Source organism: Blennius ocellaris (assembly GCF_963422515.1).
Source record: "Blennius ocellaris genome assembly, chromosome: 2".
Taxonomy (NCBI): domain Eukaryota; kingdom Metazoa; phylum Chordata; class Actinopteri; order Blenniiformes; family Blenniidae; genus Blennius; species Blennius ocellaris.
Genome location: NC_137651.1, coordinates 22,663,197 through 22,686,593, shown reverse-complemented (window position 1 = coordinate 22,686,593; position 23,397 = coordinate 22,663,197). Strand labels below are relative to the sequence as shown.

The 23,397-nt window shown below is 44.2% G+C and overlaps 1 protein-coding gene across 1 annotated transcript in view; it reads left to right on the top strand.

The window, feature by feature from the left end:
• The window catches only part of foxo1a (forkhead box O1 a), a 28,405-nt gene continuing 5,008 nt past the window's right edge, over positions 1-23,397 (top strand). Inside the window, exons 1-2 of the mRNA XM_080507561.1 lie at positions 1-1,117; positions 22,970-23,161. Coding sequence (XP_080363687.1) covers positions 512-1,117; positions 22,970-23,161 — 798 coding nt within the window. The 5' untranslated portion in view covers positions 1-511. The remainder of the gene's footprint in view (positions 1,118-22,969; positions 23,162-23,397) is intronic.

Below are 23,397 nucleotides of genomic sequence, written 5' to 3'. Positions count from 1 at the left end.
AGAGAAATGGTGACGTTTTGTTGAGTTAATTTTAAAAGAAAAAGAAAAGGAAAGCGTCCCTCGTGGTCCTCTGTCCCTGCATCTGATTGGCTGACGGGGCTGGCAGTCACGGGAGGGGGCGCGGTCATCTGACAGTTGATACTTCCAGTAAGTCCTCACATGCTGCTGCGCTCAGTGTCAACAGGCTGGACGAGGAGCGCGCGACTGGATAACAACAACAACAACAAACACACCGGAGCACCTACTCTACTACATCTCACCTGAGCGGCCTTTTCACACACACAAACACACACACGCGTCTGTCTCTTCCTGTCAGCGGAGGTGTTTACCGGCTTGGGATGTGACTTTCAGTGCAGACTTTGCGATCTGGCGGACTTTAATCTGATTATTGCCTCGTTATTCTAAAGGTGAAGTTGCGTGTATTTTTTGGTGGTTTTTTTGTTTTGTTTTTTGCGGTCCGTCGTATTTTACATGACAGTGTGACACTTCTCTCAACTTTTACCTCTCGACCATGGCGGAAGCGGCCCAGCAGCCACACCTGGTGGAGATCGACCCGGATTTCGAGCCCCTGTCGCGGCCCCGGTCGTGCACTTGGCCGCTGCCCCGGCCGGAGTTCATCAACCCGGGCGACTCCAACACGTCCTCGCCAGTGCCGTCGGTGAAGCAGGAGCCCGGCGCCTCCGACTTCATCAACAACCTGAGTCTGCTGGAGGAGACCGAGGACTTTCCGGAGCAGAAGCCCGTCATCCTCTGCCCGGACTTCCAGTGTCAGGACGGCCACCAGGCTCCGCAGCCGCCGCAGCAGCATCAGAACCCGCAGCTCCCGCATCAGCAGCCGCAGCCGCCGCCGCAGCAGCAGCAGGTGCCTCTGCTCTCCAGCCCGGTGGGCTCCTCGTCCCCGGCGGCGGCCGCCGCCGCCGCGGCCGCTGCCCAGAGGAAGAGCAGCTCCTCCCGCAGGAACGCATGGGGGAATATGTCATATGCAGACCTCATTACCAAAGCGATCGAGAGTTCCCCGGAGAGCCGGCTCACCCTGTCCCAGATCTACGACTGGATGGTGAAGAGCGTGCCTTACTTCAAGGACAAGGGGGACAGCAACAGCTCTGCAGGCTGGAAGGTGAGTGTGAGTCCTACCTCTTCAACCAGCAGGGAGTTTAAGACGGCCCCCATGCACCTTCCACTCCAGAAATGTCTGGCTTGTTTACATCCTTTATCCACATTCAGGGATCTACATCGTTTGCCCTCCTGCCCTCTCTCCTCGCATTGTCATGCTGATGTGACATCAGGCCAGGAAAAGCAGATCATCCTGTGCTCCAAGTTTCAGTGAACTTGTGCTTTGTGGTTTTTACTCCTTAACGCACCATTCGTGAGAGAACGTCACCGCATTTGTATATTTGGTAGTTTTTGTTTCGACATGCGTGTGTGTGTGTGTGTGTGTGTGTGTGTGTGTGTGTGTGTGTGTGTGTGTGTGTGTGTGTGTGTGTGTGTGTGTGTGTGTGTGTGTGTGTGTGTGTGCGTGTGTGTGTGTGTGTGTGTGTGTGTGTGTGTGTGTGTGTGCGCGCGCTAAGGAGGTATTAAAGGCATTCATGTGCCCCAGACACAGTCCAAAACATTACACAAGAGGGGGACTTAACATGTGTGATGTGGTGTGACAGGCCCTCCCACTGCTCACTACTGAAGGGCGTAAACCTCCTCTTTGGAGACGCATAGTTTTAGCAGTGTCTGACAATAAATTAATGACAGTCTACGCTCCCAGCAGGAACTCATATTGAGCCTGTAGCCACACAGTGAGAGATTTATTACGGCTTCCCTCTGTTGAAATTTAAAGCAGTTGTGGAGTTTTTTCTTTTTCTTTTTTGTCCTCCCCTGTCAGAGCAGACTCCCATGTTTGAGTCATGTGCTGAGGGATGACACATTCACTTCAATCTTTTTTTTTTTCTTTCTTTCACATAGACATTGTTAAAAATAGCACCCATGACTTTTGTTTTCCCTGCTAAACGTTGGGTTTTTTGTTTTGTTTTGTTTTGTTTTGTTTTGTTAAGCTAGCCCCCCTCCACCCCCCTGCTTGAATTACATTTTCATATGTTAGACCTCAGTGTTTACGAAAAGTAGAAACCGTGTGTTAAGCTGTCATATGCGGTCATGTCAAGTGACGCTAAGCGAGAGTGGAAAAAACCCCTTCATTGTCGTGGACCAGGCTCAGTAAACACAGCCAGCGCTGGACAGATGTGTTGCTAGGGTTGGTGATATTGCCCAAGTACATTTGGCCTTAAGAGCCGTTCCTCCCCTGCCTTTATTCGTCATGCAACATTCATACTTTGACAGCTTGTTATGAATTGTAGGCAGCTTGATTACTGTATTAACCGCTGCCGCTCGGGATGAGGTTTCTCACAAGACTATCAACAACGATTTTGAGCAAAAAGAAGGTTTCCCCTGTGAGCGGGTGATGATGGTCACCCCAAACAACGAGGCAGAAAATACAATGCAGTCATGCAGGCGATTAAACAACCAAGTAAAGAGTGCACGTGAAGAGAAAATGCTCTTTTGACTTGACGAGTCAGCTCTTTAACCATCTGTGGTTTTGAAACACATGCTTGGCCAACACTTTCTCCCAGAGGTTACAGTGTAATTTGATTGTTTTATTCTAGTGGAGATGTTAAGATAAGAGACAGAGTTGACTTGTGTCCAGCAATAGTGAATCATTTGCATCCCATTAAGTGTGGCAGATGAGTGACCTTGACACTGAGTGAGAATGTCTTCGCTTGTTTCACAGGGGGTGCGTAGCCGCCGCCGCCGCCGCTTATCCTGCCATGTCGGGGGTGTAATCTGAGTAATACTGTGGGAAAGCAAAGTGCCATTCACTGCTGCGAAGAGAGTTATTCATAGAACGCCGCACGGGGGGCCATTGTCTCCTCGGAGTCGGCTAACTTCATCAAGCAGGGTTGATAATGATGATGATGATGATGATGATGATGATGATGATGTAAAATGCAAATTTGCGAGTGAACTTGTTGCCTTTTGATGCACAAAAGGTTTTTCTTTTTTTCCCCCAGATGGTCTCATCAATTTTGACTTCACATACTCTCAGCAAAATGTTTTTGTTTTGAAACTCGGGCTGTATTGTGGCGTATTGACAACCCGCTCACTCAGTGTTGACGTTTGCATGTCTGGGCTTCTCCACACACATGACCTTTTCAGTTTACGTGAAGCTATTTTGTAGCAGTACAATGAGTTTTACAAGGTTTACCTCAAACGTAACCGAAGTAAAAAAAAATGTCCCTTTTGTGAGGCTTCAGAACTGCGCAGAAACAAAACTGCTCTGTGGAAGTATTGGGCTGATTCACCGCCTGAATTAGTCATATGATGAAGTTTCTGGTGGCTTTTTCCTTTGTGCTCCAAGACACACACACGGAGAGAGTCTGCTGACAGCAGCTCCGTCGTGCTTTTGTTCCTACGAAGGAGCGACACTTTAAAGCATTCGCTTCAATTCAGTTGCGGTCTTGGCGAACTCATCCACCCCTTCTTCTCTTGGCGAAGCGGCTTCGTCAGTCTGTCTGTGAGCATTTGAGGCCAAGCTGCCTCTCCCGATCCTCCACAGTGGGTCGTGTCTGAACTGAGTCATGACAGCCTCCACACTTCTCGGGCCGTCTGTGATGGCGTGAATCTTCAAGGACAGTTGTGCCAGGTGGGACCAGCTTAGAGCAGTTCTCCAGGCGGACTGGACTCTGGGCCTGGCAGAGGACGCCGTCCAACAGGAAGGGGAACAGATGATGTGTCACCAAACCTTTTTATTGCAAAGCTGGTTGTTAATTTTATTTTATTTTTTTTTAATTTGCAGTCTCTTTGCCTTTGGGAAAACAATGTTTTAATCTAAAACATGTGATTGACATGGACCAGTCAGCCATAAGGGAATCATCTAACGTAATGTAAGCCTCCCTCTTGTTTCCCAAACAGCCCTGACCCCTTAAACTGTGGACCGAGTTTACACAACGTTTTGAGAACGGCTCCCAAAGTGAAACTTTTTTTTTCCCGAAAGCGCTCCGAGGCTTGTGTCCGTGTGGACGAAGGGAACGCTGCCCTGTTGTGACCCCCGTTGGTGGTTCAATGCTTTTTCTTCCTCAGCTACTGACCACTTCAGACTCCCCAAAAACAAACCAAAAAAAAAGCTGCTCTCATAGAATCACAATCATCACAATTCGGCTCTTATAATATACACTCAAATCCTTATTCTTTTTCCAACTTTTGAGAAAAAATGTTCCTTTGCAGTCTAATTTACAGCTGCCGTTCAAAAGAGAGACTCGTCATGTTATGGCTGATCTGTGTGTAGTTGAAATACTCGGAACAGGTTTTAGGCTGATTGACGCCGTAACATTAAACGCCGCCGAATAAATGCCGCACACATTCCTGCGTCGACGCCAAAAAAACAGTTCTTTCTTGTGTTTCTCTACTACACGCACGTCACCGCAGGGTAAATATTTGCTTTCGGCCAATGGAGCCGGACGGCTCAGGTACGCTTTGATGTCGGCGTCCAGATCAATTCGGTCGCAGGATTTCTCTGTACGCGGAGCTCTCTTGACCTGAAATTCCACGGCCCACGCAGGTAAACACTCCCACGGATCTCAAAACAAACTGTGCCGGAGCAGAGAAACACGCAGGTCTGAGTAAATTGTTGCAGCAAGCGACACAAGGGTCGTTACCATGTGAGTGCACCTATTGACTCCAGTCGCAGTTAGTTGGGACTGTTCACACAGCAGCTGTTCCAGGATACGCCAGAGAGGCGAGACTCATTGAGAAAATCCAGTCATGGATTTTGATCAGCTTAACTAATGACCAATAATTAGAATATATTGCGTTATTTTGATAACATGATGGTTTAAACTTCAAAAATCAATGCTCTGTTTTCACTTTTTCCGCTTGGATATGTTACATCATGGCTGTAGCAATCCTAAAAATACACATATTTTATTACGGCGAAAACTCACTTTGATATCTGTAACTTTAAAAATGATAAAAAAAATACACAATATTTTCAATTAGTTTTCTAAAACTGAATCCATTTTTTCTTTTGTTTTTATTAGGTTTTTTTTTGTGCGTCTTTAATTGCATAACATCCTTGGTTTGTTTCAGTTCATAACTCCTGATTCATTTTTCTGAGAGAAAACTCCATTTAAAGCTTCAGATTATCGATTCATTCCGATGGTAATCACATTCTGTGCCTAATGGCAGTATTGGTCAATTAATTGTTTTGGTGGTTAACTTCATGGTGTTGAGCAGAGCTGTTATTTGTGTTACAAAATCATTTGCTAAAAATGGCTTTTTAAGCACCTTAATGAGAATTAAATGGGGGCTATTTACATTCAGCAGCTGTCTTTCATGTAAAATCACCATTTTATATGAAATATTTGGTTTATAATCATGCAATATAGGGAAAATCCTGAATGAGGCACAAAAAAAAGTGGAAATATGTATTTTTTTTGTATATATATTTCCAATGTATAAGCTGCCTAAGTTATTAAATGCCTAAGTTTTCTGCAATAACATGTTAAAAATGACTGTAGCTTAGATTTATCTGTAGTGGATTCCTTGTTGCATATATGTAGATAAACTTGTATATAAATGTCACATTCTAGGTACATTATTTTGGTTTAAATGATCAATAAGTGGGCTTCAGGGTCAAATTGCTTATTTGGACAGATCGCCTGTGATTCTCAATAATTCCGGATCAATAATTCCCCACAGGGACACGCAGTGGTGGATGTAACTGCTGTATTTGACCCTAAGAATATTTCCCATGAACTCCAAGGAATATGGCTTAAAGAAATACAGAAGCAGAGAATTAAGACGCTGTAATCCTGAGTGAAACTGCTTGTACTTTATCACCAGTTCTTTCTTTTCTTTTTTTAATTCTCCGGGTCTGAAAGTGTATTAGTGGGACAGAAAGCTGGATAGAACAGCAGTCCTCCTGTTTCTGCTGGTTACACACACACACACACACACACACACACACTGGGGCAGTCGAGGAGTCTAACCTTGGCACTGCCCCAAGACATGAGGGGCAGCTGTGTTTCTCAGGCACAGAGCTGAAGGAGCTCTCCTCACCCTCCTCCCCATTTCCGGCCTGCGCCGCCTGCCTCCCCATTCCTGCTTTTTCTGCCTCGGTACAAAGCCGGGCCACACTTGGCGTTTTGAGGGGGTTACTGAGCACCACACCCCCGCCTCGCCACCCTACCCTTTTACCCCCCACCCACCCCTCTTGGTGGAATCCTAAGTAGCTCGCTGACTTCAGAAAATTTATGCGATAAGAGAAAAGGAGAAAGAGAGAGAGAGAGAAGGAGGGAGAGCTGGAGCACAGCAGAGCAGCAGAGACCCAGAATGCTCCAAGTTCAGTCTGGGTGACACTTGTTAGGAGTTGCATAACAAGACATTTACTGGAATCAGGGAGCCGCAGGCCAAAGTCTGGTGCCACTGGTTAGTCAGCGGAACTGTGAGGCACTGTGTTAGAGATATGTAAGGCTCCAGTCTCCTGTGTGCGTGTGTATATGCGTCTAACCTGGGCCTCATAATTAAAGCCCTGCTGCTGGCAGATGCACAGACACGATGGCAGACAGACAGGCTGACACAGGGAACATTCCAGTGCAGGTTTTTATATCTTTTTTTTTTTTTTTTTTATTGTGGCGTGATATGGGGCCTTTTCTTTCACCCCCAGCTGATGTTAATCCCGTATCTTCTTACAACTTTCGTATCTCCTCCACTTTGTCGCACCGGTCTTTGAAGTGCAGAGTCACTGCGTTTGGCCCACCAGGGGCGTCACAAAGCAGCTTGTGAGTTGTGCGGTCTTGTAATCTGCGTCATCTCACACAGAAGTTATAATTATTTCCTTAATCGCATCATACATTGATCATGTGTACCCATTAGTATGAGTAAATAAAGCTGAAATAACACAACACAACACAAAAAAAAAAGGACCAAAGGGGTGTTTCCTGTAAATTACAACCACATAAAGCAGATTTGATGTTAACATACAACCGTACAACCAGAGCCACTCTTTTCGGTGTTTTTCATCAAACACAGAAATGTTATCCTGATGATGTAACGGTGCTCGTCCATGTTGATTAGATTGAGCAACAGCGTGAAACTAGTAGCCCCGCAGATTATTTCACAATGTCATGTTTTCCCTTCTATCCGGCTCAACTCTGGCCCTTATTTCTGTCTTTCAACTCCCTGCCATTTAAAAGCGTTTTCTGGCATTAAAGTCAAACTTTAAGCAGGCTGAACTGTTTGCCGGGCGGGAAAGGCGGTTCAGTGTGGAGCAATGGGTGGCTGGTGTGGCCCATGTGCAGGTCATTTATGGAGCCGGTCATTCTAGAGCTATGAAGTCACAACAGCAGCTGATCCCACGTGCTGCAATTTTTCTCCACTGCCGTTGTGTGTGTGTGTGTGTGTGTGTGTGTGTGTGTGTGTGTGTGTGTGTGTGTGTGTGTGTGTGTGTGTGTGTGTGTGTGTGTGTGTGTGTGTGTGTGTGTGTGTGTGTGTGTGTGTGTGTGTGTGTGTGTGTGTGTGTGTGTGTGTGTGTGTGTTCTGAGGCTTTTCCACTTGGTAGTTCAGAAACACTTCAGTGAAACACCTTCAGAATGTGCAGAAATGAGCGAAACCCACAAAGAACTTTCACTGTGATGAATTGCTGGTGGAAATCACTGATGCTAATAAAAAAAAAAGTGTCATTAGACAGCTGCTGGATGTTGATGTTTCTATCACTTACTGTCGATCAGTGTGAGGGATTTCCACTTCATTTCCAGGACAATATGATAAAAGAACGAGTATTAGGTTTATAGATCAAGTTTATCAAGGTTAAATAAAGACTAACCAGACGATCGTGCAAATACTATTGTTCCAACTGGCAATTTTACAGTCGAACAAATAAACAAACGTGACAATGGAAGAACATGGAAACTCGTTAAACTGCGTTGTTTCATTGGTGTAGCACTAATGACGACTTGGCCATCGCATTAGGCAAACCAAACGACACCACATGAGCAAGCGTTCGCAACTGACACTTTCAGCAGGAAATAACAGAGAGGCGGCCAATTTCTGCAATTGTTGAAGGTCGAAAGATGGTAAGTATTCACCATCACGTTTATGTTTATAATTAATGTGTGGATTTATTAAAACATTTTAAAGAAAAATTACAGCACCCACTAGTGGCCCAACATGAAAACTACATTGGTTTCAAAACGTTGCCATGTAAATGTGCAACTCATCTGCAACAAAAATACTAAAACGGATAATTTTCATTTGTAAAGTTGCGCGAACGGTGTTTAAAAGTAACATTATTTAGTGCGTTAAAAGTGTCTCTTTCTAGAACATTAGCTCAATAAAACTTTGTCAAAAGAGTGAGAGCTGCAGATGGTACATTCACACCTGACGATCTTTTATCTGACTGTAAAAATCACATGGGAAAATCCCTCAAAGTGCCTCTTTCATTTTTGCAAGCTCAAATCATGTCCAATCTGCGCAGGGGGTGTTTCCAACCCACCTGAGCTGCTGGCATGGCACAGCCTTGGAATGCTCCTGCCAAGCTTTCTGTTTTTCTTTCTCTCCTTTCCCCTGGCTCTCTGCCGCAAGGAGATCTTTGAGACATCGACTGCACGCCGACTGTACGTTCCACACAAAGACATGCCGCCGCCAATCGAAGCCCCATTCAATAAAAAGAAGAGCGCCGCCCACGCAGGCGGCTTTACGCTAAAAGTTGGAAAGTACAGAGTTGACGTCCAGGTCTTTTGTCTGGTAAACAGTCATTTAGGATGAATCAGAGTGTTCTTGTTTTTCTCCCCGAGGGGTTTGGTAGTAGTGGGACGGGAGAGCACGTGACTTGTTTGTTTTGGCAGTGGGGTTTGCCCGGACATGGCAGTTTGTTTCACAGACTGCGCTTGTTGCTCTGTGTGCTATCGCGACTTCTCATCGGGCAGAAAATTTGGAGGAAAACAAAATCTCCAGCTGGGGTGTCTGGTGGTGGTGGAGGGGTTGACTGGAAGAGGTGTTTTATAGTGTGAGAATCGGGAAGAGTCGCATGGATTTAAAATGAGAAGTGAAAGCCTTCCACGTTTCTTCACACAGAAGACTAATGTGGTGCCCCATCAGCTGCTCATCACTTGTTAAGTGTGTGTGTGTGTGTGTGTGTGTGTGTGTGTGTGTGTGTGTGTGTGTGTGTGTGTGTGTGTGTGTGTGTGTGTGTGTGTGTGTGTGTGTGTGTGTGTGTGTGTGTGTGTGTGTGTGTGTGTGTGTGTGTGTGTGTGTGTGTGTGTGTGAACGGGCCGCTGATACGCAAGGAGTGAGCAGAGGGAACACTTTTATGGGATGGGTTAGGGTAGGGAGGGCCCCAAACCACAGGCATTACCCAGACCCACATTGTTGTGCAACTCCTGCCCTAAAGCGATTATGCACGGTGCCTGTAAGACTCGCCCGGCATTATCACACCATCACACACTCATTCAGGCCCTCTATCATACATACATGAATGCTCACCGGGGCCCCCGAAGCCAGGCCGGCGGGCATGGGTGGAAACAAAACAAACCAAAAAAAAAACCCAATCTGCGTTTTAATAAGGAGTGTCGCTATGACTGTGCTTCTGACGGCAGGGTTCCCGCCTTCACAGACCGAAGTGCGTAAGAGCGGCGGCCAACCGCCTGCGGGAGTGTTCGCTTCAGGTTCACCTCGGCGTTGCAACATCGCTGCACTATTGTTTGTGTTGTACAGCCAGAAACATTTTGCAGAGGGGCGGGATAAGGTTACTTTGGTTTCACTTGTTACGCGTTAATCCAACAAATATAAAAGGTTTTCCTTATGTTTTTCTCACCGCTTGACGTAAACCTGATCATGTTGTTGGGGCGATGCAGGTGGAATCTACCACTTCCTCCGTCATTGTTTTTGTTTTGGATTCTTGGAAATGCAGCAGTGCCAGTCGATCTGATTTAATGTGTGAGCAAGCGTGTGCTCGTTTTTTTTATTTTTTTTTATCAATGATTCATTCATACTCCGGTTGAAGTCATTGACAGTAAAGATAACATCAGGAAAATAACGTATCCTCCTACAATACAGCCTTCCAGACACGCCGTCATTGTTGAGTCTTGATTTGGAAGAATTGTTTCACTATTTACAAAAGGTGAAGTGGAGTTATTGCAGTTTTGAGCCCCTCCCTTGGTTTAATACCAGAGCTTTTAAGGTTTTTTTCCCCGTTATTGTGAATAGTTGTTAGATTGCATACAGAATCAGACATGTCATAATTTATATAAAATATAAGTTAAATCATTTTGCACTTATATTTGTTATTCGGTTATGACCAATTTTCATGTAAATCATAAATTGTTGCCAGTTGAAAAACAAAAACAAAACTTTTTTTTTTTTTTTTTTTTAAACACCAGTGAAGATCACAGCCGACCTGGATCATCATTTTAGGACCCATTTACTCAAAAAAAAACCAAACAAATGCAAGACAAAACCACAAGGATGAGGGGAAATTGTACCAAAATTGGGCTTAAAGCTGAATGTTGATGAAACCAAGATCCTGAAGATTAATTTGCGTGTTTTGTGTGGGTTTTTTTGCGTGTTTCATCTCAGGAAAGTTTGGCATTTGCGCAGCAACATTTGGAAAACCATGTAGTTCATGGCAGACCACTAGTGGGTGCTGTTGTTTGTTGTTGTAATGAAAACCACACACACATGTACACGGAGAACAATACAATTAACAATACAATAAACATTAACAGTGGAGAATACATGCACATTTGTGTGGACAGACGACCAAGTTAGATTGTTATCGTTAAATCTTATGCAGTTGAGTAATTCACTCCTCTTACTCTGGAAAACCCACCAGATCTGAGAAACAAAAGCAACATATGGAAAAATGATTAATATACAACAATGATAATGAAAAAAACCATGTTGCTGTTGTGCTTTCATACACATTTAGATTCCTTCACTTGCTAAGTCACTGCATTTCTGAAACTTATCACGACTTCCAGCAGCTCAGCGACGCATATTTCAGCCTGAGCCTGACAGGAAGTGAGCATTTTGAAAGCAGCTGAAGGTATGTGGCAGCCTGCCGTGTGAACTCTTCAAGAGGGGAAGTGACACTAAGCGTGACGCCCGGTTTGGTGACTTCTTCCTCCTTTTTTTTTTTTTTTTTCTTTTAACTTTTCATTCTTCCTCTTCCTCCTCCCCTCAGAGCTTGGAAGTGATTTACTGCTGTTCAACCTCTATAAACACTTCAAATCCCCTAATGTGGCCAGATAAACTGCACTGTTTAGACTGAAACACCGAAAACAGTGAGAGATTTGTTTCGCTCTGCACATTATTTCGCTTGACTCATCGTCGTTGATATCAGCTTGAAAATTGATGCTTTCAATGTTTGAGCTGTTTGAAAAACTACCAGTTTCACCCTACAAACGAACATAATGCACAATATTCAGTTTGTTATTCACGTTGGGTATACCATTTGATGTTAAGGCTGCCCAATATGTTTCTATGTATTGTTCCTGAGATGCATAGCATACATACAAAAAGACTGAGTGAGCTGATTATCTAATTTCAAATATGAAAAAAAATTGATTTATTGTGATTTACGCACATAAATTGTGTGGTTATTAAGCAGTGGTGTAAGTTGGAGGTGGGAGAAAGAGCACTGGTATTTGGTTATGATTATGGTTGGGTATTTGTTTGTTGAACTACATAATATTGGCTGGTTATGATTTGTTTTTTTTGTCATTTTCTCGTTACGGTTTGAATAATTGAATTTGTGCCCACATGCCTGAAAAAAACAACAAAAAAAAACAGGCAAGTTTCAAAGCACAAAGAAATTAACTGCTCATTTTTATGCATATGCCATGTTAAGTATTGTGCAGCCCTGTTTCATAGTCAGACATCCAGGCAAACGTATCAGATTACAAATACTCATATTACTGCAGTCAAGTTGTATTTTTGGATATTTGTATTAGATGTGTGTTGGGGGTTTTTTTTCCCCTCAAGTATGCGATTTGACTTTCTTATGTATATATTTTAAAAGTTCCCTTGGTGTTGAGTCATGCTCCAAGTCCTCACTTTCCAACTGTCCAGTAAACCTTGAATTTGAAAACAATAAAGGAATGAATTTGCTTACTCATGACATATAACGTATTCATTTCACATTTTTATGCCCAGAAAGAAAAAAAGAAGGAAAAACTTTCCAGGACATTTGAGGACATTTTCATGACCGCAGTTTAATTAGCGCTGTCCTCATGTGACTTTGATTTATCATAGAACTACACATTTACACATATAGTGAACGTCTTTACTCTTCACTGTTATATGGTCAAGGCTGAAAAACAAGTACACGGGCAACGTTTCAAAGAAAACAGCTGATTATCAGCGAACAGAGCGATGATTTAATGTTAAACAAGTTTCCGTTTGCACTCCAGGCCACGCGAGGACATCTTTAATGAGGTGGGGGGGGGATTGAGCCACAAATCCTTTTTCTGATTTATAGAAAACCTTTGAGAGAAAAACAGAATTCTTCTGCTTCCGATGATGATGATGATGTTTATTGTTTCTGTGCTACTTCGGGCTAACTTTACAAGCTGGAAAACAGGTAAACACGCCGCTGTCATGTAAACGGACCCACAAAAAACAAAACAAAAAAAAAACCACGACGAAATGTTTGCGTTTTCACTTGAAATTGTTGCTGTAGCGGGGGTCCACCCACTGCCTCCAACCTGCCACCCTAGTCCAGAGACGTGGGGCGTAATTACAGCCAGTTATTCACTAACACAAATCAAATTTGCTCCACGAAGGAACTGAAAGCCATTAATTAATTAATTTTTCTTTTGAAGCCACATTATGATGATCAGTGACTTCATGCTGGGGATACAACATCATCATGGAAGCCTCATTTAGAAGCAGTACTGACAGGCAGTGTCCTCTTTTGAACTCCTTCAAGTTATATTCTGTTTTTTTGGTGACATTTGTGGGTGGATTTTTGTCCGATTTTCTCTGGATGTTTGCGATTTTACAGGTAACAAACCTTTTTGTGTGCGTGTGTGTAGATTATTAAAATCATAGTGATCTATATGACAAAGTAAGACCAAAATCATGTATGTCAAGAAGAGAACTTTGTACTTTGAGTGTGCAAGAGGATTTCTTAGTGGTCTAGAACCGCTCAGGGATATCCCCATGTTTGCCTGTTTGAGCTGGGGGGTTGGGGGGGGGGGGGGGGGTGACCACCCTATAAATATACCTGCTGAAACACCTCCTGTCCGTGCAGCAGTAGCTCGGGTGTTTGGATGTAGGGCCGCCACACACTGCATCTTTATCCGAGTGGGGCAGGCGGCGGCTGCCGAGCTGATCAGAAGCAAAAAATACCCCCCCCCCAGCTTCAACAGGCACAGCTCTGTGCATTTTACAGACGCACATTATGTTGCGCACGGCAACACATGCATATATTTTAGCATGGTAAGCTACGCCGGCACAGCCCGGTCCCTGTCTGGAGACATGGGCTGCACACCGCTCAAGTCTGAGTCAGGAAATCGACGACCACGAGAGACCGAGACAGAGAGAGAGAGAGAGAAAGAGAGAGAGCGCCACATGTAAACACAGAGCTCCACTTGCTGATGTGACATAAAAGCAGTAAACAACGTATGTTCACACAAAAATCATAATGCAGTGTAATTCATTGAGTTAGTCTGTCATCAATGTTGCCAAAAACACAGGTTGGCTGATTAAGAGTATCATGAAACTGGAGGAAATCTTTTTTCTCCCCCCCAAGTTACTCTCAAAATACTAAACTGGACAAGTAACTGATTTAAAGGCTACAACCTTTGGGGGGGAAAAGACCTTTAGCAACTTATTTACTGGCTTTGACATAGTAGTAATACCATGAGAGAGGTTCCTGGTGAATAGATTTTCTCTTCACAAAAGAAAGAATGGGGGGGAAACAGAAGACAGTCAAATTAAGCATGCGTATCACCAGATTCCAACAAGTTCCTAAAGGCTTTCCCTTCAAAAAAGGGAAGTATATCTTCAGGGGTCAATGACGTGATTTCTTTTTTTTTAGAACTCCAGTGTCTCAGGGTGAATGATTGGAAATTATTCCGAGGACAGCTACAGCAGATGTTGTTTCTATCTAATATAACATCTCCATATCTGAGTTAGATGTGCTTGGACTTACCTCAAGTGGGCGGATTATATGGGATTTTTTTTTTTTAATTCAGAGAGTCACATTTTAGGTTAGGGACCCCGTACAGCCCAATTTCATCTTGATTGGGCCGGACTGGTAAAAAAAAAAAAAAAAGCACCATGATAACCTTTAAATTTAAACTTTAAAGATTTTGTTTATCGTGGTGCAGAGTATACGTTTCACAAATATGTTCCTGCAGTTTGGTCCAAGCCACAGAAGTATAAAAAAAAAAAAATGCTGCTTCAGCGCATTTATATAAACTTCATATTTAAGATGTAGAGCAAACTGTCTCCAGATGACCTCTGAGACTGCAGTTTGGAACATATTCTGACAGACGGGTATGTGGCCATGAAATGCTTCAAACAAGAAATCTTTTAAAATCAATCATAAAAGCAAAATGCAGCCACTGAAGAGATGTTGGCTGTCATGATGGGATCTCTCTGTCAAGACTCTTAAGAAATGCCCTTAAAATTTTGTAGCACAATATCGCTGCACTGCCATGATGCTATCAAACCGGTGTGACGAACAGATTTTTCTTTATCTGCACCCAAATCACAACTATCTTCAGAAGAGAATTCAGCGAGTCTGTATCTATAATCTTCAGAAGTAAATCCTGGACTTTTCCCTTCATATTACCGTCATATAACCTACAGACTGAGCTGCCCTTCTGTGTACTTGAGGGACATATTGAAGGAATTAAACGCTGGGGATGAATATTTCTGAAGGCTCCTCACGTTGGCAGGTAAGAAGGAAATGATTCCGCCCTGAATCATCAGAGAGACTTTGTTAAATAGAACAAATTACATTTCATCTACATGTGAGAGTCATGCCACTCTGGAGGCCATCATTGTGGTTTGTTATCCATTTACTCATACATGTGCAGAAGAACTATTCATTACGGGCGGCGCGTGGCATGCGCCGTAGCAGCATTTCAGAAAAGTCATGTTTTCCCCTGTTTCCACAGAAACGGAGCCTGAGCATGTTCAAAAAGTTCAAAAATGTCTGGGTTTTCAGTGCCCTCGTGCAAACGGAACCACAAAATGTGACAAGTTTTCTTTTTTCAGGTGAACTCATGGGGTGAAACAAGCTCTAGCAGAACTGTTATTGTTGGTGACCACATTCCGTTTTGCTTCCATTGGAGACGTGGTCCGATAAATTTGAAAAAAAGGGAAGATGTTTTATTTTTTTGGTTTTTCTCTTCCAGGTTGGTTGATTGACTTTTATAACCAGTGCAAATGTCACCGGCATATATACAGTAAGAGCCTTACCCACCATTGTAACCCTGCTGCCTACCTGGATGAGGCCCCACTCCTTCCTTTTTCCTTTTGTTTTGCCCCGTCAGACTTCAGAGTTTTGATTAGGAAGTTGTGGCTCTTGAACTCGACTGTTTCCACCGTCTACCCCGCTCGCTGAGCACCCAACCAGCGTCTCGCTTTGCATAGAAAACGGAGGCATCGGTGGGGATCAGTATCAGGACTGGCCAGCTCTTCCTGTGCGGATACGCCGCAGCAGGAAGTTCGCTAATAGCCGCTCCGCCACTCACCTCGCTCGCCAGCCAGTCGACTCGCGCTATCACCAGGTGACGAAAGATCAGAAGGTGTCTGGTTTTGCTGATTCTCACTGGACAACGGACAGTGTTTATCATGAGTCTGACGTGCCTGCGAGACAATCTCCGGCTCGACTAATCGCCTTCCAAGTTCCAACCTCCAGCTCCTTGAGTGTTGGCGGCGCTGAGATCGCCTGCAGAGGATTGTGAAAAAGCAATCCTGCCAAGAGGCGGTCAGTAAATACATTTGCAGACAGATTTGCTTCTGCATGACCTGCGTTTTCTGCCTCCCCATCTGCACTTTATGGCGGCCGTATAACTCGGCATCCGACAATGACCATTCTGAGGAGGTCGTTTTTCCTGGAAGTCATACACTGCTACTTGGGCTAAAGTGAATTTGAGGAGCTGAACACTGAGTGCTCTGTGTCCAGTCCTTATCTCCCCCTCTTTTGGCCAAATTGATTTATTGGAAGTTGACGTCAGCGGGTGAGAAAGGGACCCTTTTTTTTTTTTTTTTTTTTTTCTCCTGCCGTGACACCAGTGTGTGGCCTGTAGTGAACAAGCACCGAGAGGAGCGAGGAGAAGGAGGAACAAGGCAGGAATGACTTGAGGTGCAAAGAGGATGGAATAAAGGGCAGAAACAACCTATTTCTGGCTCAAACCATATCCTAGGGTCAGATTCCATATTTAATCCCAGAGCCTTTTTTTTTTTTTTTTTTTTAACAGAAATTGTGGTTGAATAGAGATCTTTTTATATCCCCGCTAACAGTGACATGTTTATGCTTTCCTGACCATTCACACCTGAGGCGCAGCGCCACGCTGCTACTTGCTGCTACGCAACATTAATAACAATCATTTCCTTTTTTCCAGCCTGTCTAAGCGGTTTGGTGTAAATAATAAAGAAAGCCCATGGCTTTACATTTCCTGTGCTGTGCCTTTTTATTATTTTTTTTTTATTTCCAATTCATTTTTTATGATCTTTGCTTTATTGACTTTAGTAAATAGGTCAGTGATTATCGCTGGTCAGTTCAATATTGGTGCTGATGATAACCTATCAAACTGCAAACACACAGAGTCATCACAGTATGTTCCGATTGCTCAGCCACAGTGTCGACGTGAGTGTGTATTGCCTGAGTTGTTGCATTCATGTCTGAGAGACGGATTAAAAACAACTGTATGCCTGAGGCTGAGCACCATGGCTCAAAATATCACTATCTTTTTTTAACATCGCCAAGCAAAGTAACTAAGAAAAACAAGCGCTTTGGGGTAATTTCAGCATATTTATATGTTTTCTCTTGATTTATGATGAGCACTATCTATTTAGTAGGTCAGATTCATTAAATGTGTTTATCTTGTCGTTGATCACAGTGCATTGTGACACTTTTAGCATTTGCCTTGGAGCAAACTTGGCTGTGAATGTGTGAGCTGACCCAACTAGAGCAGAAAGTTGGGGTTTTTTTTGTCATGATTAGTGAAATAAATAGTCAAATCAATCAAATTAAAGCACATAAACAAATACCAAACGCTGGCGCAAACTGTAGAGAATTGACGTGAACAGGCTGTAGTTTCAGGAAACGATATCATTTTCAAACTATTTAATGAGAAAAAATGTACAGAGGGCAGATAAAAAAACTATCTGAATAGACTCCATCAATCTTGTTATTTATTTATCTCGTTCAAGTAAGTAACTGATCTGCATTGAACACATTTTAATTCAGCCAAATTTCATCTCGATTGGTAAAATAGTGCTTTTTCTTCGTCGTGGTGCAGAGAGTATGTGATGAAAATGTCTATATTTTCACAAAATTAACAATTGCTACAAACAATGGCTTCAGTCTCATCTTAAAACTAACTTTAATTGATCCCTTTTGGTGTAAAATACTTTCAAATGTACAATAAACACAATATATCATCTCAGGTCGCAGTGTTGTGTTGTGTCTGCTACTTTTTAGACATTTGTTTAAAAGGGGAAAAAAAATCAATCTTTTCTTATAAATTTGTACAATTTGCTTGGCTGGACTGTGGCGTCTTGTTGGCCGGTTCTGGCCCACTGGTCTTATGTTTGACACCCCTGACCTGAAACAAGAGGTCAGGCTTTTGTGTTTATTTATACATTTTTTACAAGATTTAAACCGGTTGAATCTTCTGCGTGAAGGCCGCAGCCACATAGAGCCTTTATTGTCTTCCTCCATCAATCAAAGTTCTGCTCTTGTAACCAGTTACCAAACAGCCCGTCCTTTCTGAGAAAATGCATGAAGCCACAAAATTCCTGCAAAGCACCAAATAAATCTAATATATGTTTGTCACTGTCATTTAACTTCTAAAGATTTTCAACCGCTGCATAATTGTATTTTATTAAAAATTTCCAGGTTTTCTTGTCTTTTTTCCCCTCTCTCTTCATGAAGCAACTTCGCCAGGCATGTTGATATAGTTTATGGTCTCATTTCAACATGTTTGCTCATTTAAACCTCCCGAAAGCCACGGGAGTCTACCTGCAGACAAACACAGTGATGTCAGTGAGTGGTAGCTCACTGTCACTTGTTGCACCGGCGGCTCACCTGTGCTTTGCGTACTCGGCCTCAACACTGTTGTTACGTGGGCAGACATGCTGAGCTGGTGCTCGTCTAATAACAAGTTTACACGATTCGCGTCTGAACCGCGCCGCTGCGACTCGGCCGTAGTCAGCACAAACCTCCAGACGTGACCAAGCTGCAGCTTTAGCACTACTTATTGAAGCGGTTAGAAACAGGGCACATGCTCTATTGGTTGTCCCCGCCTCACAGCTGCAGACGTGACACAGAAAAAATAGCCCGTTTGCAGCTCACGAACACCCTCTGGTAAGCCTGCAGCCTGGGTGACGGAAGGTGAAAAATGCCGTTTCAGGGCAGCACCGATTTTTCTAATGAGTTCAGTGGAAAGAGTGCAGGGAAACCACATTTTTCACCTTTATCTGTTCCGCGTCTGGTAAATGCGTGAGATCCTACCTGCCGCACGCTTTCAGAAAGAGTTACTGCACTTCAAACTCGCTGCTGTAAGGTGCTTTGCAGCTGAGGTTTCACTTGTGGTCTTCACTTGATTGAAAGCAGCACAGCGTGTAGGTGGCGTCGCGCTCTTCTGGGGATTTTTTTTTTCATTAGACGAGTTGACATTTGAGCGGCTGGAAGAAGCGTCAGCGCCTCGGTCAGTGTGCCAAGCGTCTGTCTGGCACACTACTGCCAATGCTTTTTTTTTTTCTTTCTTCCTTCTTTTCTGCAGTTACATGGCTGCAGAAAGCAGGAGAGGTCAAGTGTGGAGACAGGTTGAGGAGGAGGAGGAGGAGGAGGAGGGAACAGGGGGAGAAACCAGGGGGGAATGTGAGGTGAGAAGTGAAGAGAGGTGAAGGAACGAAAGGAGTAGAAGTGAAGAGAGGAGAAGGTGTGAAGATACAAGAAGACAGTTTAAAAAAAAGAGAGAGAGATGAGAGAAGTGAAGAGAAGAAGAGTCTGATGTACCAAACAGTGTGGCCTTTCAGCTGTGCTGCCAGTGAGGGAGTTTAAAGCAGCACAGTGTGTTCCTCACTGATCCGATCCCACTCTGTCACACACAGCCCCTCTCTTTCTCTATTTCTTTCCACACTCCAAACACATTCTCCTGCTCTGACACACTCGCGTCACCCGGACGCCCATCCTACAGCCGGGACGCAGCCAGTTGCACAACAAAGTCAACTTTCATTTAATGAAAATAACACGGCATCAGCCATCAGAGCCCGGTGCTAAACATAACCTCCCCGGGCAGTGGGGTTTCTGCGGGTGTGAATTTTGCAGTGTCCACTTGGCCCCGCGACTCTACAGCTCCGCATTCCTCGCCTTTTTCTGTGCTTACCAAGCCGCCATGTTTCCTGCGAGACAGGAAGTGAGCTCTGTTTCCTGTCACAGGCCTCTTTCATGTGGTCACTTCCTGGTGTTTTGCCAGCGCGGCTGCGTTGTGTTGACTCAGAGAACGGAGGCGGTGCACCTCATGGTGGACTCTGGGGAACGTGATCTGTGGCTGCGTGAGAGAGACAATATCGGTCTAGGGCACCGCGGGTTTTTGTTTTTATTTGTTCATTTGATTAGTTATTAGAGAAGCGAGGTTTGTCGCCGGACGTTTGCTGATTGGTCGCCACCGTCAAACTGCCCAGGTTGTTTCAGGAAGGCCTTCCGAAGTAAAAAAAAAAATAGAAATTGTGCCAAATCAAACAAGCAGATCTCATGGGAGCAACCGTACATCTCTGCCTTTGTGAATAAGTTAGACAAGAAATGTTCATACCTGTTATGTACATATTGATTGGTACGAGTGTCTTTACTCACTTAACCCCATTTTGTTTGACTTGCATGCAGTCATTCGTTGAAAAGAATTCCACAATGAGATGGTGTTCTGGCCGTATTTTTAAACAAACATATGATAGGACCGTCCTCTGGCGACAATAATAGAAATTGGCGGTTTTGTAACCTTGCTGAGGAATGTTGATTGTGATGGCTGGGAATCCTGCCTTCACTGTTTCCTAAGAGATACTAACAAGTTGGCTGTGATTATGACTGAACTTTGCACGCAGTGATTAGCTGGAATGTTTAGACTCCTGTGCGCCGTCCTAGAGATAAATCCTCCTCAAATATAATCTCAGTACCCCAAAGATTACTATTCATACGTGTGTGTGTGTGTGTGTGTGTCCGTCCGAACAGATGACTCTGTGTTTGTCTCCAATAGCGTGTTTTGAAACTGCTATATCGCCTGCTGCAAGCTAGAAAATCAGAACCATACTGAGCTGCTGTTGGTCATGCTGCCATTCCACTAAAAACATGAGCTGGCAAGCTCTCTCTCTCTCTCTCTCTCTCTCTCTCTCTCTCGCTCTCTCTCTCTCTCTCTCTCTCTCTCTCTCTCTCTCTCTCTCTCTCACACACACAGTGGGAGACAAGGCTTTTCCATTGGCCCCACTAGACACCCTCAGCCACACTCCCCACACGGCACATTGAGTTCTGCCGAGTTCTGGTATTTCCCATCAGAGCAGATTTTATAACCCTCGGTTTGCGCTCCCTCTACTGCATCAGTGCTTTGAAACAGGTTTTAAAATGTCCTCCATCATCGCACCCTGTGTTTTGAACTGCGAGACGGGCCAAACTGGAAACGAAGTAGAGACTTTTAGCTGTGAGTTTGTCCTTCCTGTCATCAAGATGATATAGGGCTGTAACAGGACATCCCGGCATCTCTGCACACATTGCAGTCATTCTTTATTGCAGCACAGCTGAAATCAGCAGCACTCTTAGCAGTCATGGGGAAAAGAGGCTCATGACCAGACTTTACTCCTCGGCTTTTGTCATTTCTACCGATGTCCAGGAGGAGGAGGAGGAGGAGGAGGAGGAGGAGGAGGAGGAGGAGGAGGAGGTGGGGGGTGGGGGTGGGGGGGGGTTGTCATGCAGATCATGCAAACCCGGGTCTATTTGTCATTTGATGCAGAGATAATTCCATTCATTTGTAAAGGAGCAGTGTTCATGCAGGCCCCCATGTGCCCGAAAGGCTGACGTGAGTCAAGGAAAAGATAAAAAAAAAAAAGAAGAAAGAAAAAAAAGGGTCAAACTGTGAGTGCTACAGAGTGACAGGATAACCGAAGATAGTATTATGGGTGAAAATGAAGGCTGCTGTACTTAAAGCAGCAGGTAAAATCCATTATAACATAACATTGCTCATATTTTTGCTGTGCAGGTCACAATGCACTTTCCTGTCTTTTTTGAGTCTTTTAAACAATCGCATCATGTTGCAACAGCTCGATCCAATGGGAGCTTCAATGACGTCGACCTTTAGGTGAAAGTGTAAAGGAAGCAGGAGCACCTGCAGACACAGATGAATGCAACATTTGCACAAATGTAGTGATGCATTTCAGTGTCTCTACTGCATATCATAATAGGATACAGACTTCTTATTTCTGAACGAATGACAGTCAGTCAGAGGTTTGGTTGTGGCCTTTTTATAGTTGTAGAGGGATTTTTAAAGAGTTGGAAAAGAACACTAATGATGTCAAAGTGAGATCATGAGGATTATCTCAGCTTGGGCTGCACGGTTAAAAGAGGTTGTTACTTCGTGAAGTTGAATTATGGAAAATGATGGGATGAAGTTGTATTCCGTCTACATTTAATTCATACTCAAAGACAAGGTAAATACCTTGTTACTCAATTTTAATCACACATTGCAAGACTTGTCGCCTATATGTCTCCCATTATCAGGCAAAATTAGAATTCCTGGAAAACCCTTTTGTACTGTGTGAAGGCACTTCTTAAGAAATTTACATTTTGTTGACCAAACAACTTTTTTTGTTGTTGTTTTAAGTCAGAGTAAATATTCCTGATAGAACAAGAATAATGTCAGAAGCTCAAATTGTGAGCAGATTGAAGCGTTCAGACTGGCTGAGATGAGAAGGCGAAGCAGAGGTGAAGGCAGCACAGAGGGCAGACTGTGAACCAGATGTGAAGCGGTGAGTCACAGCAGGAACAGGCTTGATGACGTTGGCCACTATGCATGCTAAGCTGTGTGTGTGTGTGTGTGTCTGAGCCGGGAGTTCCAGCATTTCTTCCAAAACAACAAGCTTTACGCATGCACAGTAACGTCTGGACCGGGATCATTACACATTAAAGCCCGAGCGGTTATTTAAACTACAATTTGGGATCATAGTAGTCGACACAAAATCATAACAAGCTGAAAAACACGCCGGGTGGGATTTGTCGATACACCCCGGTATCGTTGCACTCCCAGTGAAGTGGGATAGACTGGGTGTCTCACTTTCTGCGGCTCGACTAACAGACATTTGCTCAACATCTTTTGTTTGCCCTGTTTTTATAACGCTCCACTAGTTTCCTGCACACAAAAAAATTTGTTTTTCCACTGGTGGTGTCACCAAGCAACGTTGAAGCACGGCATTAATGTGTCTGTAAGGAGGAAAGATTAGTCTGTTTCCTCCCTTTGATTCGGTGCCGGTGCAAAGAGGAGCACAGTCAGGTGGAATGTGAGATTTTTGGGGGGGGGGACGTGAACCCCCATGTACAATAAAGTCGTCCTCCGCTCGGTATAAATTGGAGCAGAATCGTAATGAGAGAACCAGCTGCGCTGATGGATTTGCACTTGTGTGACACTGCAGAACTCAGGTGCTCTGTGCAAAAGGGCAACTGCAAATCCTCATATCTCTACCCTCTTTGCCCTCCCTTTTCCTGCAGAACTCCATCAGACACAACCTCTCCCTGCACAGCCGCTTCATCCGTGTGCAGAACGAGGGCACCGGCAAGAGCTCGTGGTGGATGCTCAACCCAGAGGGAGGGAAGAGCGGCAAGTCCCCGCGACGCCGGGCCGCCTCCATGGACAACAACAGCAAGTTCACCAAGAGCAGAGGGAGAGCCGCCAAGAAAAAGGTACGGCCTCACGCAGGCGGAATTTGCAAACTCCAAACATCGGTTCCAATCCGGCCCAACAAAGCATCAGGGAAATTGATTTTTATTGACAAATTTCTTAAGAGTAGCGGACACAACACAAGACCGAGACCGAGCTGAGATATAGGCATGAATACGAGCAATCCCGCCGCCATCACACCAGCCTCAAAGCCATTTTGTCAGCGTGAGTTTATATAAACTTGCAATGAAAATCTTTG